Below are 18,484 nucleotides of genomic sequence, written 5' to 3' on the forward strand. Positions count from 1 at the left end.
ATAAAGCTAATAGTTCTTGAACATTTTTATTTTTTTAAGAAAATGTAAAATTTAGTCTGTAGTGAACGGATGAATCCCGGACTCCGCCTTGTTCCGTTTGCAGCGTGCGCACGATTAATAACTGTATATAAGTTTGCGCATATCTGGTGTGTAAAAGTGCGGAGTTTGGGCTTCTATGTTAGCTACAGATAGGAGAAAGAAAAGAAAAGCGCCTCAGTGTCGCTGAGGAGCCACCACCCTCTGAACACGTCAAGGTAATGAGAAATAACGCCAACCATACATACCGCAGCAATGCCGTGCTAATATGCTAATACCTGTCTCGGCGGTAGCATACGTTTCACCCGCAATTCATTACACTTCAGTTAGGGTTGGATGCAAGCAATAGAGGTCAGGGATAATCAAGGTCCTGCTGTAACCTCTTTGACACCCCCTCATCCTCAACGCGACTAGTTGTCTATCATAATAAAAAAGAACGACCAGCCCGATTGAGGTTGTTTTTTCTTTTCCCGTGCTCATAGTTGGTTTTTTTTTTTTCTTTTTTTTTTCCCCTTTTCCAAATAATGCGCTCCGTTTGGTCTTGGGACGGCTTTTTGCATCAAACTGGGCTTTACATGCCGAAGATTTTCAGTGTTTAACGTCAGTCAATGCATGTCGGGGTTGGGAAGTTTCACTGTTTTGATGCTTTTGCGTTAATAGCTATTAGGTTACAATAGTCAGGGGCGCGTCTCTAGGCTAACGAGCTATGACGTAGAGATGAACGCGCGAACGGTTTCATTTATATCTTTCGTTTATCATTCAAAGTGAAAAAGCAAAAAAATATATAAAATGAACATTAGCAAAGAAACTAAACGTTTAGTAAATAAGTGAAAAACCAATATTCCTTTGTTTTCATGCAGAATGTAAATATGATTTGATTGTGGTAAAAGAGTGCATCCATGCTTCCACACTAGTTAGACCATTGTCTACCTCAGCTGAGGAAAAGGGTGTGTGGCGGGAATCCTTCCATCTCACCCGAGACCTCCAGCGCGCGCAGCGATACCTCGAGTCCCTCGCGAACACTTCCGCACTGGGTATGCGCGTGGCGCCGAGCGCTGACCAGAGGGGCACAAGTGATCGTATTGTTTTTCTTTCCACACTTCTTACACCGTTTTTTGATCTACCTCTTGTTAGAAAAGTATTTAAATTAGAGGCATATTGCTATTTGTTAGAATCTATAGGGTCATATCCCATCTGTCCCTTTCCTCACAGAAAAAAAAATATCATTTAAAAAAAAAAAAAAATCATGTATGGCTAGGCTTTAAAGATGACTAAGAAAATGATTTCATTTTTGCCTGCAATTTATTCTCTGCTAACCGATTTGAAACCTCGCCTAATTGCTTTTTTCCCCCCTTTTTCTTTCCGCTTCTTGGTTTGGTGGTGTGGCTTCCTTGTATTGGGCTTTATTTCTTGCATAGGTATTGTATTAAAGGTCAAAGTGTTTAATTTGGAAACTGATTAATGATGGCTAGAAATTTTTTCAAGGGCCTGCTTCATTTCTTGCTTACGAAATATGAACAATGGAGTCTTTTATTTTTTACCTTTTTCATGTCTTATGGATGCTACTTTTTTTTTTTTTTTTTTTTTTTTTGACTGATCTGATCCAATTTCATTTCATGGCTGTGTTGTGTGGTGAATCATGTTTCAGTGGGAATGTGATGTGGAATTCTGGGATCTGGAATAGTTCCCGGGAAAAACGTGGTCCGATTTCAGCATGATAAGCAACATCCCCTCCGACCGTGCTTGTGCGCCCTCACACACCTCCACTTGTCAAATGCCTCTGATACAAAGAAAATAATTAAAAGTCAAGTTGGCTCCTAGCAACCATTGTTTGTGATTCCTTGGCTGTTCTTTGTGTCCATATTTGTTTACTGATTTTAGTGCTTATTGGTGTATTTAGGAGTGTTGACTTTGTGAACTGGAAGGTTGTTCCCTCCCCATCCCCAAAACTAGTCTAATTTCAGTTAAAATACAATGACCCCTGCAAAGGTTGAAGAATTTTCAAAATGGGTTATCAATATATAAAAATGGCAGATGTACATTAGCAGATAGTGGTTTAGAAAGTTTATTAGAATATTTTTGTATATACAGCACTTACAGGAGTGGTTCATTTCTATAATCATGAACGATTTTCTAATTATATTTTCCAGAAGTGCTGTCAAATTAATTTAAGTACCCAACCTGCATGTATGTGATAATTTCCCAAATTCATGTCATAAGAAGAAATTGTTAGTAAAGTGTTTTCTTATGAAATAACAGCTTAATTACCATCAACTGAAAGACATCGGTCCTTCTCCAAAAAAAGTGCACCAAATCCACTCCCCAAACATTCAAAAATGAATCCAATATCTCTTGAATATATTCAAAACATAGCATCTTCTCGGAACATTACACTACCCTTCTCGCTCAACTTTCTCATCCTTTCTGCACATTAAGAAACATTTCATATGAACATGTCAAATCAAATGCCACAAAGCTTCACTCAAAATTGGCCAAAAGCGGTCATTTTCAATTTTAAGTCCTGGTTCATAGATCTGGTATATTTGAGCTCGTTCATCCCGTATCTCCCATTAAAAATCTTTAAAGCTTGTATGTGCGGTAACTAAAATGCTTTGATTATTTAACAGAATAGAAGATGCCAGAGTAATCTAATCTTGTTGAAAACACTCGTCTACGAGATCACTTGTTATTCTTACACATAGACTACAGCTTTGAGTGATGTATCGAATAAATAGCAGCTGCAGAAACTAGATGCTGCGACAACTCGGATCAGTCTATTGTGGCCTTTCTGTCAATAAATGACTTCTCTCCTCGTCGGCAGAGAACAGAGCTGCTCTTAGTCCGCTTAAACTCCAGCTACCAGCATTTCTCTCGGCATCCTCCAGCATAGAGCGTCTCACTGGACGATACACCTTATATCGCCTAAAAGGAATAGAAAAAAATGAAGGGATTAAGATTCGTATTCTGTTTTTAAAACATCAGTTTGGTTAGTGGTACTCACTTGTAAGCCATGATGGCAATGAATGCAAAGATGGAAATAAGCACAGCGCTGGAAGACAGAACCACCTCAGCAACATGGGAGGATTTAGGAGAGTCTAAGAAGAGGGATACATTTTTTTTAAATATTCATCAGCCAATTATAATGATATAAATATGATTTATAAGTCTGTACATTTATACATTTCTAAATCTTTATAAATGTTTGATTTAAAGTGAAATATTTGTGAGGACTAAAACAGAAAAAGTTTAGAGACACCCCTTTAGTGAATTTAAGGGTTAACATTTAGTCAGTCACTATATCATACTTGTTCTGCTGTCTGACAGAAAATATGTAAATGATCAGCTATGTATATAATATTAAAATACAGTATGTGAGCACATATTAGGAGTTGGTGCATTACGTCATCTAGCAACATTTAACAACTTTTTTGAGCAGGCTTTAGCATTGGAAATAGTTGGCAACACTAAACAAAAATTGTATTTAAAAAGCTGAAAAAAAATCTATACATTTTACATAAAACACTTAAATGAAAATTAGACACTTTGCCTTGGCAACTAACTGAAATAAAATAAGTTTAAGTACTAAAATGACCAAAACTAAAACTGAAGTAAAAATAAATTGAAATATATTTTTTAGAATCTAATAAAAACAGCAAAATCACGTAACAAAATAAATGTAAAATTATACGAAAAAAAAAGCTCATTCAGAATATGAAATACTATCATTTTATATAAATAATACTAAAATAACTTTGTAACAATATATATTATGAAAAATTGGTAACATTACTTTTGATGGTCCCTTTTGAACATTCAGTTGACTAGAAGTAACTTTGCAACTACATGCCAACTTATTCTAACCCTACCAGTCTACTAATACTTTACTATGTTAGTTAGTAGACATGTAGGTGCAACATTACTTATAGTCAACAGAACGTGTTAAAAGGACCATCAAAATAAAGTGAAACCGGATAATTCTATAAAAATAATAATTTCAAGGGACACTACATACAAACTTACTCTTGTCAGGGCTGTTGCCAATTGTGACTGAGGTGGTGGTGGCAAGAGCCAAGCCTCCAGGCACACCCAGCGTGATGTTGACACAGTAAGTGCCCGGCGTTTGGAAAATGCGTGTCAAACTGATCTTGCAGCCCTCGCCGTAAGGGGCCACGTCCTCACACAAGATATTCTTGACCTCCCGACAGGCGGAGTTGGCCACTATGGTGCAGGCCACTGAGGGAACACTGAGAAAAAGAGGGATGATGTTCAATTATATTGGGTGTGATCCACACGTCATCTGTGTTGTAAATGTGACTGAATGTTTTTGACATATGACGGTGACGTGCTGTGAAATGTCTCAGCTGAAGGGCCTCAAATGCTCACTGCAGATCAGAATCAACTACATCTAAAAATGCTCTTCACTTTCTGTCTTCTCATGTGAAGCGCATGATCTTCTGTCTGCTTTTTTGAATATATATATGCGGTCTGTCTAAATCTTACCTGCCTGAGCATGTCACCATGAAGTTTACAGATGTGTTGGAAATTTTGTCAGCTGACACTTTTAAAATCTGATTATCTGGCAGATTCTGAAGAGCTGGAGGAGGTTCTGTAGAAACAGACATAGAAAAACAATACAATAATGTATTATTATAATAAGTACAAAACATACCAGTGTTATTTTAGAATCACTGATATATTAATATATTTTTTGTAATATTTTGGAGTATATTTTCTGTTTGCATTTTACGTTTAAATTTAGTATTTTTAGGCATGGTTTCACAGAGAGGGCTTAGATAAAGCCAGGATTAGGCCTTAGTTCAATAAGGACATTTAAGTAGCTTTTTTAAACGTGCCTTAGGAAAAAACAACACACGGCAGTGCAATTTGCTTCCAGTTAAACCAGCTCAAACATGCATTTTAGTCTGTGAAACCAGCGGGGACGTTTTTTTGTTTACTTAAACGTGCAGAAAGCGATTTCTGAGAAACACTGTTGATATTTGAAATCAACCCAAACAAACACACTTGTGATGTCCAGTTAGCGAACTAATCGTTCTTTTGAACTGGCTGAACCAGTTCACCATATTGGACTGAACCGTCTGAAACAGTTGTGGCTCAAATCAGCACAGATCTACCAGTTACTCAATCAAACACTTTCAGATGTGTCTGACAGTCATACCATCTTGAAATGAGCCAATATCCGGGAGTATATGATCCTTTGATGTGGGTTATTGCCAACTCATTCTGCACTCTAGTTAGTCCAACAGTACACTGAACTGAAACTTTCAGGCATGTCCAATATGCTAAGAACTGTGTGCCGAGGGTTTCATAATGGGGCAAAATGTATGTTTCTGATGTCTTTTGCTGAAAAGCATAAAGTATAACAAATTAAAGGTATTGGAAGAATGCAAGAGTGGATGTCTCTTTTATCATATAGCAGAAGCTTAAATAATGCTTCGCGAAACGTAAAGCAAAGATGATGAACGAATGACAAGGAAGAACAAAAAATGAACATATACAGTACACAGAAGTATACAAGCAAGAGTTTGTTGTTAGTTGCCAGCAGCACAACAGCTGCGTTTCCATTACCCTTCATATTGCGCAAATTGAAATCATGAATTGAAAATACGCCCAATGGAAACACATCAATTTCACAAAAACTCCCATATATCGCAAAACCGTTTTTAAGCTCGCGTGAGGTGGTAACATGGGTCCTAAAGCTGTTGCCTGATCATAACCTTTATTTTTTCCAGTGATATTCCCCTGAGCTTTTCTCTTTTGTAATGTCTCTCAGCCGTCTCTCTTTCTAAAGTATTTCTTCAAATCTCCCTCTTGCTCACTCTCTCTCCTCCCCCATCATGAGTGGACACGCCCCCTACTGCTGATTGGCTACAAGTTTGTTGTGTTGCTCCGTCTGATCCACTTTCAACAGCATTTCTCAGAAATTGCTTACTGCACCTTTAAAGGAGCCGTATGTAAGATTGTGGCCAAAACTGGTACTGCAATCACTTTCAAATTACTGTAGAGCGGTGTATCCCCTCCCCCTCCCCCCTGACTCCAGGTTGCCAGATAGGCTGCAGGATCCAGCAGGAATGTTTGTAGATGCAGCTGTGGTAACTAGAGCAGAGCTGGCAACCCGGATGCCGAAACACTACTGACTTCGTGATTGGTAGATAGGTGGAGGGTGGAGCATCAGGCCAAAACACAAGATGACAACATCAACATCAGTTGAGGGCTGCAACTTCACTTTTTAAATGACAATATCCTGGCCGGACTACTGTTGTCAGTGATATAAGTATTTGAAATGAACATGATTTCTTAATGTCTAGTGACATATCAGGGCCATTTTATGATTAATTGAAATACATTTCTTACATACAGCTCCTTTAAAGTAAATTAAAATGAGAAATGTAGCTTTTTTGAATTTAATTTAATTTATGTTATTGTTTATTTTATTATAAACAATTCTTTTTTAATGGTTTTAGTTTTAGCTAACGATAACCCTGATACAAACCAAAAAGAATTGTGGTCTGGTAATCTTCTTACCAATGATGATTATCTCGCCTTCAAATGAACCATACATGTGGCGGAAACAGTCTGACTCCTTGAAGTGTGTGTGTTTGATCATCGGTGGATAGGTGGGCTGCTTATAGGTTGAACTGGCCTCAGGTACAGCAGTTGCTGTAATAGATGTCACCTCTGAATCAGTTTGGAATGGTTCGGTTGGTGGAGCAGCAGTTGAATGAACTTGAGGGATTGTACTTGGTGAAGAATTGGTGATGATAGGAGCTAGAGAATAGTTCAAAAGTATTAAATGCATTGTACAACCCCAAATCCAGCAAATTTGGGACATTCTGTAAAATGCAATAAAATCAAGAATCTGTGATTTGTTAACTCTCTTTCAGCTTTATTTAACTGACAAAAGTACAAGAAAAGATTTCCAATGTTTTCGCTGAACAACTTAATTGTATTTTGTAAATTATAACAAATGTTGATTTTGGTGGCTGCAACACACCAAAAAAGTTGGGACAGAGGCATGATTACAGCTGACAACTGTCGTTGTCTGATTCTGCTTTGGATGATAGGCCATACATTTTCAATAAGAGACAGATCTGGACTGCAGTCAAGCACATCCACTCTATGGTGTAAAGTGTCTAAGAAACCACTGTTGTAGAACATGCTGAATGAGGCCTGGCATTGTCTTGCTTCCCAGGAAAGAATGTCATCTTGATGGCAGTTTATGTCTCTGTACAATCCAAATATACGCCTCCACCACGTCAATGTACCTTCACACACATGCACCTCTACCCATGCCGTTTGCACTGATGCACCTCATACCATGACAGATGTTTGCTTTTGTACCTGTCGCTGATGATAGTCTGGATGGTCCCTTTCGTCTATCTATGGGACTGAGAACTCAAAGTCCGTTTTCCCCCAAAACAAGCTGAAACATGGACACAACTGATCGCAGCACATGTTTCCACTGTCTTTTAGACCATCTGAGATGAGCTCAGGCCCGGAGAACTCGCCGGCATCTCTGCATTAAACAGATGTATAGATTTCTCCTTGAAGCAACAGAGATTCGAGTTGCATTTCTTGATGCAGCGTCAGACTGTGTTAAGTGACGAGAGTTTTTCAAAGAACCCCCGAGCACATGTGGATATATTTAACAGAGCAGCAAGATTGTTTCTCATGCAGTGCCGTATGAGGGCTCAAAGGTCACGCGCATTCAACAGAGGTTTCCTGCCTTGCCCTACATCTACTGAGATCAATGGATTCCCTGAATCTTTTCACAATATTATGTATGGTAGATGGTGAAAGACATAAATTCTTTGCAATCTTGGTTTGAGAAATGTGATTTTTGAATTGTTTGACAACTCACTCGTGATATTTGGCTCTATGTGATGAGCCATGATCCATCTTTGCTTGCAAAGACTGAGAAGCTCTTTTACATAGTCAATCACAATACCCTCACCTATTACCAATTCACCTGCTCATTGTGGACTGTTTCAAAAGAGTTTGACTTGGATATTGTACCTTTTTCTTTTTTTTTTGCCTCTGTCCCAACTTTTTTTGTAGCAGCCATCAAAACATTTGTTTATATTTACAAAATACTATTAAGTTGTTCAGTGAAAACACTGGAAATCTTTTCTTTGTACTTTTGTCAGTTAAATAAAGATGAAAGAGAATTAACTAATCACATATTCTTGATTTCATTGCATTTTACAAATGGGGTTTGTATTTTTTGGGGGGGTTGATTTGGGGTTGTAGAAATGTCCTTTACGTGTTCTGTTTGTAGTCATTCATATTAGAAATTTTTGTTGCGTCAAATACAACTTGTCTTACCCTTGGTGGTCTCCATTTTGCTAGTGAATGCATGAGTGCCAGGAGGTAGAGTAGGCATTGCTGAAACACAAAACACATCAAACAGAATGCTGTATATTGGCTGGCCTTTAACATGACTGCAGTTTTAAGCATAAGTATCCACATTTTGACCTGATTTTATTGGATAATAATGAATATTATATGTCTGGCTTAGATAAGAGGATATTTGCTGTCTAGGAGCGTAAAGTGCATGTGTTGATGAGATTACCTGGGGTATGAGCCTGTGTGAAGTGCATTGGTGTTGGAGTCGGTGGTGGGCAGGGTACACGGAATGATGCCACCACTAAGAGCTTGACTGTAACATTTCCAAGCGTGTTGTATGCATGGGTTGCCACATTGCTGTGGGTGACCAACTGGTTGCCATCCCGAAAGTCCCAACTGAAGTCCACCGCATCAGCTGTCTTCAGATAGTTACTCGGGTCGTGGATCTGGACGTTGAAAATCACATCAGACCCTCTGACAAAGATGTTTTTGTCAGTTATGCTGGCTGCTTCTTTCTGGGAAATGTTCACAGAGAGCGGAATCTTATCTGGATGAAAACAAAAAAAACGTGGTTAAAAATCGAAGTTGAAGGGGTTTTAATCTTTATATATATACACTGAACAAAATTATAAACGCAACACTTTTGTTTTTGCTCCCATTTTTCATGAGCTGAACTCAAAGATCTAAGACTTTTTCTATGTACACAAAAGGCCTATTTCTCTCAAATAGTGTTCACAAATCTGTTTAAATCTGTGTTAGTGAGCACTTCTCCTTTGCCGAGATAATCCATCCACCTCACAGGTGTGGAATATCAAGATGCTGATTAGACAGCATGATAATTGCACAGGTGTGCCACTGTGCCTTAGGCTGGCCACAATAAAAGGCCACTCTTAAATGTGCAATTTTACTGTACTGGGGGAGTCCGGGAATTCCTGGAAACTGAAAACATCCCAGTTCTTGGGATGGCCAGCATACTCACCAGACATGTCAGCCATTGAGCATGTTTAGGATGCTCTGGATCGGCGTATACGACAGTATATATATATACACTTCAGATGCAAAAGCCTCTAAGTCCATCTAACGTTTTTCTTTAATATGAACATTTTTATCAGGCTCCTATGTATAGGTTTCTACCCAAGTACCGGCATTTCTGATTGGGCTGAGACTGCGATTTAGTGAGTTTGAAGTGAAAATATTTGATGAACGTATACTATGTGCGGAGAGCATTCACCCAATATAATTATCAAATTTTTGACAGAGGTGGCTTTTAGAGGCTTTTGCATCGGAGGTCTTCATATATATATATATATATATAAGGCTGCATTTATATAGGCTACATTTATTTAATTAAAAAATACAGAAAGAAAACTGTAATATTGTGAAATATTATTACAATTTAAAATAACTGGTTTCTATTTAAATATATTTTAAAATGTAATTTATTCCTGTAAATTTCAGCAGCCATTACCCCAGTCTCAATTACTAAGCCTCAAAAATCATTATAATATGCTGACTTGTCAGATATTATTGGTGCTCAATTATCAATAATGGTTCTTATTATTATCAATGTTCAAAATAGTTTTGAATAATTACTGGAAACTATGATAAATATTTTAGGATTGTTTTTTTTTTATTGTTTTTTTTTTTATTATTAATAGAAAGTTCAAAAGAACAACATTTATTTAAAATGTAAACATTTTGTAACATTATAAATGTCTTTTCTGTCACTTTTGATTAATTTGAAGCATTATTGCTGAATAAAAGTATCAATTTCTTTCTTTTCTTTTTTAAAAATAAATCTTACCCAAAACTAAATAATTACATAATAAAGGTCATATATTGAATTATATAATAATATTAATAGTATAATAAAAAACAATATTATACATATAATATTATTTATATATTGAAATATACACTTGAAATAAACAAGGGACATTTATGATCCTGTACATAAATATGACGAAAAGTAACTGGCAGACCTGTTATGAAGAACACAGTACTGTCCGTAGAGAGCGGGCTGTACTTTCTGCGCTCACGTTTACGATAAACCATCACTTCCATCACACCGGCTCCAAATGTCATGTTAGTGGTGTTCAGGGTCAGATGGGAGGAGGAGCCATCACATGTCTCAAAATACTGGCCTGTGAGGGAAAAACCACAGGATGATGGTACATTAGTGTGGTTACACTGATATCATTTGGGTCAGTGAATGGCTGAAACTCACCCATGGTGTGCCACACATAGACATAACCTCTATGTCTCCAGTCATTGGTCTGAGGAAAAGGCTTTCCATCAGGAAAAACATTGCACCTCTTCAAATCTGTACACTTCCCAAAGCCATAGTCATCCAACCAGGATGTCCAGTTAAACACATACCCTGAACGCACCTGCCCATTAGCTGAAAAAAAGCAAAGGGGTTGTACAGATGAAAAAATAATGTGTGATATGTAAATGCAACCTTTTGAAATACAGCTCATTTTTTTCCCTTGCAATTGTGCATAGAGATTATAGGGGTATGAAGCACCTGAGGCCTCCGTCATACCGTCGTCACAGTGCTCGTCATACACCAGATTGCCATTGCTGTCCTCCTTCTGGCATGGTGGGAACTCCAGAGCTGCAGTGAACGACATGCACGAGCCGTTCATTGCAGGGCTGTCGCTCGTGAGGCGCACCTTCGGTGGTTTGTCTGTGATGTTCACGAGAGAGCATTGAATGATTATTGTGTGGGGTCATTTCTGTAATGCACTTTAAGTCAAGTCACATTTATTTATATAGCGCTTTTTACAAAGTCCAGAAGAAAATAGTGTGACAGTCCAGCTTAAGTAAGTTCAGTGATGTTTCATTTTGTTGTAAAAAAAGTTATTAACTTTGTTCATTTATATATATAGCCGCTCTGGAGAAAACCGTGATGTCATCATCCAGCTTTAATGTACATTTTTGTTCCTGTCATGCAGTATATTTTCATGTCCCCAATTTAATGTGAGATTAATATTTTTTCTCAATATCTGTTACCATAATGGAGAAACATTTAAAAAAAAAAATGTATCTCACAATTTTAAAAATGGAAATTATAAAAGGACAAAATGGCAATTTCTAAAACGTTTTCTTTGGAATATTGTTTAAATTGGAAGTCTTTTTCGTGTGGCCTCAGTATGACCTTTCCAACTTGTCAAACTTTTATAATATCACTTAATTGAGATCATCTTCCTCCTGGATGTAAGAGATATCATTTTGGTGGGAAAACATCAGCACATATATCTGTAAGTATTGGGTGCGTCTCAATCAGCTCCCTAGTTCAGTAGTCAGGGCACTGATCAGGGAGTCTGCCATTTTAAGGGCTGTCTCAGTCGCAAAATAATTCCAGTTCACTGAAACTTTCACTTCCTAAGTAATCCCACAATGTATAATGAAAATCAGGGAGCATCGATGCTCACTATGCTGCATCCGAAATCATATACTTTCCTATAGCAGGCAAAAAACAGTATGTGTCAAAAGTAGTATGTCTAAATTCACAGTCCTCATAAAAGAGTTGGCAAAAAGTAGCTTCCTTAAGCAAATTATTCTCCTGGCGAGATTCTGAAGTGTGCATACTATCCCATGAGGCCACTGGAGAGGATTTGTGAATGGCATGGCGAATGTAGTATCCGTGCAGATTATATTCACATTCACATTCATACTATAAAGAACATACTTTTTAGCGGTCGTGAAGTAGTCTAATTAATTATTCAAAATAAGTAGGGTACATACTCAAAAGAGTAGGCTATATGCAATTTCGGACACAGCCAGCCCTGTTCCCTTAGTGAAAGTTCTGAAGTGTGAAACAGCCTACACCCCGCGAGCCAACTCATCACACACAATAACATGTAGGCCTAATAGATGTTTTGAAAAAACAAACCATTGTTTTATTATAAATGAATTATTTAACTCTTTCCTCGCCAAACACTGAATTTCCCGTTATTTGTGAGAAAACGCTTCCCAGACAAACACAGAATTTTCCTGGCTTCTGTGTTTTCACTGTAGTACGCAAGGGCCCCTAGGGGGCGCTATGACACATCTTCTGAAAGAGTACTGAATCTCTTGATTAAAACACTGAAATGCTAGAAATACATCGAAGTTTATTCAGATTGCGGAGGCTTCGGATAGATGTGAGATTTTGCTGGGTACCTGCTTATGTAAGTAAAAAAAGAAGAATTAAGAAGCAGAAACAAGCGATGTCATATGTAATCATTTGCATATGAGAACATACGTTTGTAAAAAAAAAAAAATTAATTTAGTTTTTTTATTGAGGGTATGTTCTTTCTATTGATATATTGGATGTTCAGATATTCATACAACAAAATATTCTGGGGGCCATGACATTTTTGTGAAAATGATCAAAAACGCTGGCGGTGCCTGGCAACTTAAAAAAAAAAAAAACGCCATTATTATCATAATGTAGGCTACTTTAAATAACATGTAAAAAATAATGTCTGAACGATATCAGTTCTGCTGTTGTACATAACATCAGTGATGTTGTACAATGAGGACGTTATGTCACCGGAAATAGAGTCATTAGTGTCTTTATTTTTTCTATAGTAGGCCTATACTCATTAGTTACTAATAATACTACTATAGTAGTAACTACTCATTACTACTAGTGCAGTGAGCCAGGGTCCTTACTGTCTATCCCAGTGCCTGAATTGGTGAACACGATATGTTGATTCCCGACCGAGGGAGCTAGAGAGCTGATTGAGACGCACCCATTGGCAATTTGATGAATTCTGTGATGTGTGCTATTAGCTGGCTTGTCTCACTCTAAAACTTTACATTATGTTTGCCAAAAGTCCAGAAATTATTTTGATATCACAATTATTAAAACTGGGTAATAATTATCTCATATCTATTGTGTAAATATAAATAATCATGTTATAATTAATACACTTTGAGTGCCTACTCTTAAAAATAAGGTTCTGTATTGGCATCGATTGTTCCATGAAGAACCTGTAACATCCACTGAACCTTTCCATTAGCCAACACAAAAGGTTCTTTATTCTTTTCCTTGAAAAACATGTTTGTTTGTTTGTTTGTTTGTTTGTTTGTTTGTTTGTTTGTTTGTTTAATAACAATTCACTGTAAAGTTCATTGTGGAACCAAAAAGGGTTCTTCTGTGCATTTCTGAAGTGTGGTGTACAATTTTATACAAATTATTTTAGATTTATTTCACTCAAGAATGATCTTTTGGATCAAAATAAGTAACACTGATAGGCTATTTTACAGAACTCTTACCATGTCTGCGAGTCAGCTGTTGTTTGACGGGGGGATACAGAGATTCGTCCCAAGGGTTCGTGTCCGGATCCCATCCAGGGATTGGGAACGGAAAAGGGAGCTTGTGTTTGTGAGGGAACATGTCACCATAAGCTGCACTCATGACAAGGGAAAACAGATATTTTAAAAGCATTGTGAATGAAAATAAAGCCATGCAAAACTCATGGCTCCATTACACAAGCATTTCTTCGCTATGGAACTGTTTCATGTAATTAAACGGACAATCATTTACATGAATTAGTCTTGAGATTTTATAAACCATAACAGGGAAAACTGGGCTAGTTGTCACACAGGGAATTCGCCACTTTTCACTGGGCTATATCTACAAAAACAGAGGTGAACCTAAAAATATCAACCTACTAAAAAACAGGACAGATATAGCCTTCTTCCCAAAAAGAAATGCGCTTAATTTACGCACTAGCTTTATCCATCCTTGCATTCTGCGTATGGATACTTTTAACGAACTCAGATATTAAAAAGAAAACACTAGAAAGCATATCCGCACAGTCTGAACGAAATATTGAGGAAAGTATTTTCACAAGACTGACTTGGAATCTCACGCAAGTATCGGAGCCTAATTAGTTTCATGAGACTGCAGCGCGCGGACGAAAACAATTATTCCAACACACTGTAAAACATTTTTAAGTTATGTAGGCTATAGCCTATCATATGTTTTTCCAAACATAATTTACGTCGATTTTAGAAATGGAAAACCAGGAACACTGGACCCTATATAAGATTGTTTTAGTGGTGTAGCCTATATAAAATCACCTTGATTCAACAATCACTTGTCAAAAAACGTAAAAACTTTATTATAAAAATGTGCGGACAGCATGTAACAATTATAAACATACACTGATGACTTTTTTTAAACTAATAATTTCGTTAAAAAAAAATGTTTACTTACTTTTTTTGCTGTTCGTAATAGGAACGAAAAATGCCCAGGCCAGCACAAGTAACATTTCCAAATGCATCATGTCGACTTTTTGGGTGAAAATACAAATAGAATTGATCAGACTGGGTTTTTTTTTCCTTGTATGTCCCACTCTGCCAGTCCAGCTGCTCGTCCCAGACCCCTCAACTATCTTCTGCTCTTGCTCACATCTCACAGTCACTCGCACGAGCTCTAATTTAATACAACAATCATGTGACGTTTCTGTAACAAGAAGCATCTGATTCTTAATTGGGATGTATGAGCGCGAGCTGAGAGGAGACCTCGGAGTCTCATGTTGGCGTGACCCTTGTTGCTTTCTCCTTGTATTTCGAAACACAAGCTATTTCAAAATAATCTTATTTTTCTTAGACTGTTGTCTGAGACTTTAGGCTTTATAGTCTTGTCCAAAACAAATGGTAGGCTACATTGTTGCCTTTTTAATGGCCCATTATATTAGATATCCTTAATCATAGAGTCCTTTTTTCTTTTTTAGATTTGAGGGTAAACGACAAATAAGAATGATTATATGTGGACATATTTTTTTTAAAGTGTATACAAGTTATTCAAAATGTAATATTTGGATTGATAATTTCATAAAATTTGTAAAATCCTTCATAAAATTTAAACAAAATTTCTGACCTGGGATACACTTGGGTGTACAACTTGATAATTATTTGTAAAAAGTTTTGAATCACGAAAATTATGAAGTTTTCTTTGAGTTACTCTGTTTGACCTGAACTAACCTTGCCTTTTCATTAAAAAGGTCATAATATATTTTCCACTGACTTAGATTTGGGGACAATATTGTTTAAATATAGTCCTATTAATAATAAAACTTCACTGCTAGGCATTTAACCCCTAAGAAAATCGGCTATAAAAAATGTAAGTCAAACATTTAAAATATGTTAATCAGAAAAGGTTTATTGAGGATGTATTCAAGTGAATAAGCATGGAACATTGTCAGTTTAAAAGAAAATCATTAAAGTCTTGCTACGTAGGCTAACTAACATTATGTAGATTGTTTTAGGCTATTTGTGTTGCACAGAATGTCCGTTGACAGTAAAAGAGATTAAATTAGACTAGATAACATATTCGCACAGTCTGGTGGTGAATGAAATAGTCAGAAAAGTATATTTAAATAAACATGTGCTTAAATGCACATTAGCAGCATAGGGTAAAATATTTTCGTGACAAAACAAGGTCGTGTCATCTAATTGCAAAGCGTTAAAAACAATTTAGAAACTCGGATGTCATAAGATTTCAAGACATATAGCTGAGGTTTGCACAAATCCGCGCGCTTTCAGGAGACAGAGTCATTGGGAAACGTTTGAAGGTCAAAGGGACGAACGATTGCAGAAGATTTGTCGAGCGCAAAGCTCCTTTAATTATTTTAAAGTAGGCTACTAAAGTAGTCAGCTAAAATAGCCTACAGTAAAAAAAATAAAAATGAATAAAAACATGAGAAAAACGTATTAGGTAGTTATGCGGCATAGCCTAATAACTGTTAATCATAAATGCATCTCTAAATCATCAGCTCATGTTTGCCCATAAGGAAACTGGCATGTCATGTCATCACATGCTTTGATGCGTCTCTCACGAGCTCAGTTTGAAAGTTCCTCCCAGTTTTTAAAGTAATCATAATGGCGTGACTTTCCATGGCATTTATGTGACATTCATTTATCCTGCCCACCAGAACCAACACTGAAAAGACAGAACCCAAAGAAAATAACTGATGAAAAGTATGTGGAGACGTTCCTATTTTCAAGTAGCCTACAGTCATATCGCGATGTTTCACTGACAACCCTCAGTATCTAGTATAGGCTACTATTTTTGACATTTTTTTGTCGTGAACATCTTGTACCTATTGGACCTATTGCTTTCACTAGCAATTTAGGCTGTGTATCTTAAATAGATAGGCCTACATGAAATATATTTTCAATATTATTATCAATATTATATTTAACTGATTAATATTGCTTGATAATGTTTTGCACACACCTCTCTTATTACGAACTGTAGTGATGGGAGAAATTAAGCTTTTCAAAGCTTCGAATCAATTGAACCAATTGCTTCGCAAAATGATTCACTGTTTCGAAGCGTTCGAAACGCCACACGCTGGTGACCCCTGCTGGTCAGAACAGTGTAAATGCAACAAAAATGCATAAAAACAAACACATTGCAAATGTTTTATTGAAAGTAAATTTGACTAAATCTATTAAATAGTGGCATGCATCAGCATATAGCAGAATATAGCTCTCTAGAGTTCTGATTATTAAAAAAAAAAAAAAAAAAAAAATGTTTCCTGTATTGTAGAAATTTTTTATAAAAAACAATCCATCTTGTGCATGCACAAGAAATGTGTCAATGTCAAAATAAAATGCCATTTGCAAGAAATGCAACCGGATATTCAGTGAAAATATACTGATTAAAGGTTATGAAGACAAACTTTAGTTCCGGCAGAGGGATGACATTTGACCTGATGTATGACATACAGGACTTTTTAGACTTCTAATTCATAACAGGCGTTTTGTTTTGCTCTATCCTCTGCGCATCCGCATTCTTCAATTCTCACCTAAGCTTATGCTTATGCTTATGCTACTGTATGTGCTACGTCAGGTCATAGGTCACCCTTCTGGAACTCAACTTCCTTGTGAACACACGTATTGCTGGAAACCAGTGATTATAGTTTATAAAGTTTGAAATATGCAATATTTGTCTTACAAAAACCAAACGCTTCGCTTCAGACGGCCTTTATTAATCCACTGGAGTAGTATGGATTATTTTATGATGGATGGATGCACTTTTTTGGAGCTGCAAAAACTATTCAATGCCATTACATTGCTAGGAAGAGCCAGAATATTATTTAATATAACTCAGATCTTCTTCGGCTGAAAGAAGAAACATATACACCTAGGATGGCTTGAGGGTGAGTAAATTGTGGGATAATTTATATTTTTGGGTGAACTCTTCCTTTAACAAACATTCCAATGATTTGATTTTATCTATCGGAAATTAGAGACGCTCCAACATTGGATTGTTTTAAGAACTCTTTAAAGACACACCTTTTTAGAGTTGCTTACTGTAACTGAATGTGACTTTTATTGTATTTCCTTGTTGTTTTTATTCTCTTTGTGTATTGTAGCGCTTTGAGTCTAAGAAAAGCGCGTTAGAAATAAAATGTATTATTATTATTATTATTATTATTATCAGATTAAGATTAAACACCAAGTGTCTGTGTAATATGTGTTCTTTTATAAATTTCCAGGGCTTAGTGATCATAGACACTTGTTCAATGGTTCGCCGCTGGGGGGCGATCTCAGGGAATCCGAATGAAAACCATTTATTTTTTTATTTTTATTTTTGCAAGAAAGGAAACAGCACTGCATGCATTGAATATGTTAACATAAAAATTAAAAGAAAAAGAAAAAAAATACAGACAAATAACAATAACATCTCAACCAGTAGAAAAATGAGATAATTCTTAATCAACTTGTTGTTCTTATTGTAATGAATGAGTTCAAGATATTTTACAATAAGGGAATCACTGCGATAAATACATCAAATTTAGGCAAAGTCTTAAGAAATTTGTTTTAGTGAATACATGTCTAAATGCAACACAAAGATTTAACATACAATATTTTCCAGGGAATAACCATGCTTTCTTCCAGTGAATACTGTCAAAAAATGTTCCAGAAAAATGTATTTGTGAACCGGTGAACGGCTCTGCTGTGAACCATGACGTAACGACGCCTCGTTTACTGAAATCACGTGACTTTGGCAGTTTGAGACACGCTCCGAACCACTGATTTGAACCAAAAGATTCGTTTAGGAACCCTTCGAACC

At 36.6% G+C, this 18,484-nt stretch overlaps 1 protein-coding gene across 4 annotated transcripts; it reads right to left on the bottom strand.

Moving 5' to 3' along the window:
* Positions 1-2,074: 2,074 nt before the first annotated feature.
* Positions 2,075-14,818, bottom strand: gpnmb (glycoprotein (transmembrane) nmb). 4 transcript variants are annotated; one of them, XM_084423644.1, is made up of 12 exons: positions 14,615-14,818; positions 13,669-13,800; positions 10,946-11,089; positions 10,628-10,801; positions 10,383-10,544; positions 8,627-8,947; positions 8,380-8,439; positions 6,580-6,822; positions 4,537-4,642; positions 4,057-4,280; positions 3,038-3,131; positions 2,075-2,958 (listed from the first exon to the last, which is right to left on the bottom strand). In XM_084423644.1, exons 1-12 carry the CDS (start codon positions 14,682-14,684, stop codon positions 2,811-2,813), a joined length of 1,878 nt encoding a protein of 625 aa, XP_084279770.1. In that variant the 5' UTR covers positions 14,685-14,818; the 3' UTR covers positions 2,075-2,810. The 4 variants fall into 4 exon arrangements, with proteins under 4 accessions (XP_084279770.1, XP_084279771.1, XP_084279772.1 ...); XM_084423645.1 differs by having other exon boundaries at positions 2,084-2,958; positions 6,580-6,714; positions 10,928-11,089; positions 14,615-14,808; XM_084423646.1 differs by having other exon boundaries at positions 2,084-2,958; positions 6,580-6,714; positions 14,615-14,790.
* Between the last annotated feature and the right edge of the window lie 3,666 nt (positions 14,819-18,484).

The sequence above is a fragment of the Rutilus rutilus genome (genome assembly GCF_951802725.1).
Source record: "Rutilus rutilus genome assembly, chromosome: 11".
NCBI classification, from domain to species: domain Eukaryota; kingdom Metazoa; phylum Chordata; class Actinopteri; order Cypriniformes; family Leuciscidae; genus Rutilus; species Rutilus rutilus.